This window comes from Pteropus medius, unplaced genomic scaffold, assembly GCF_902729225.1.
Source record: "Pteropus medius unplaced genomic scaffold, Ma_sr-lr_union100, whole genome shotgun sequence".
NCBI lineage: Eukaryota > Metazoa > Chordata > Mammalia > Chiroptera > Pteropodidae > Pteropus > Pteropus medius.
Window position 1 is genome coordinate 2,471,180 of NW_024355990.1, and position 800 is coordinate 2,471,979.

General features: G+C 66.2%; 1 protein-coding gene across 1 annotated transcript in view; it reads left to right on the plus strand.

The window, feature by feature from the left end:
- Positions 1-800, plus strand: part of RBFOX3 (RNA binding fox-1 homolog 3) — a 307,062-nt gene that overhangs the window by 300,941 nt on the left and 5,321 nt on the right. Inside the window, exon 14 of the mRNA XM_039859861.1 lies at positions 105-303. Within this exon, the coding sequence (XP_039715795.1) occupies positions 105-303 (199 nt within the window). The remainder of the gene's footprint in view (positions 1-104; positions 304-800) is intronic.

Sequence of the window (800 nt, forward strand, 5' to 3'; positions counted from 1 at the left end):
GGACATTTCGGGTGGGCCCACGCTGGGGGACGCCCAGAAAACGGGAGGAGGTGGGACACTTGCTGCCACCCTCACCCGTCCCCCACCCCATGCTCCCTCCCTAGCTACGGCCGAGTCTATGCAGCAGCTGACCCCTACCACCACGCCATCGGCCCCACGGCGACCTATAGCATCGGAACCATGGTAAGGAGGCCGGGCCAGCCTGGCCCTTGGCCCCGGCTGTGGCCCGGGCGGGCGGGCAGGCCCTTAGGACGACCTAGACCTCTGACCAGTGACCCCGGCCTGGTGGCTGGAAGGACCAAGGCTCGGACTGGAATTGGAGGGGACTTGCCCCTTTGTGACCTTGCGGAGTTAGAGGGAAGGCAGCTGCCCAGCGATGACGCCTGGTCCTCTGGAGGGGCCCCCCTCCCCCCACACCAGGAAACTCAAACGAAACCTCGCGGCAGAGGCTCCGGAGGCAGGGGGCCCCGCTCCCCCTCGTGTGGGTGTGTCCGTGCCCCAGTCCTGTGTCTTGTCACCCACCACCTTGCTGCACCTTTGCTCACATCAAGGGGGGAGCAAAAGCTGCCCATCGTTTCTCACCCAGGACCCCCTCCTGGACCCCTCTGTGGCTCGGGGCTGGGTCTGCGGGCCGTCTCCTGGGGAAACGGGGCCCGCCCTCTCCAGCCTTGCCCACGGCCTTCAGGAGGGGTGGAGGGGCGCAGTCCTTGTGGGCCAGTGTGTCTGTGTGTCTGTCTGTGTGTGTGTGTGTGTGTCTGTGTGTGGCCAGCTGTCAACACATGCAGCCCAGCTCACTCTGT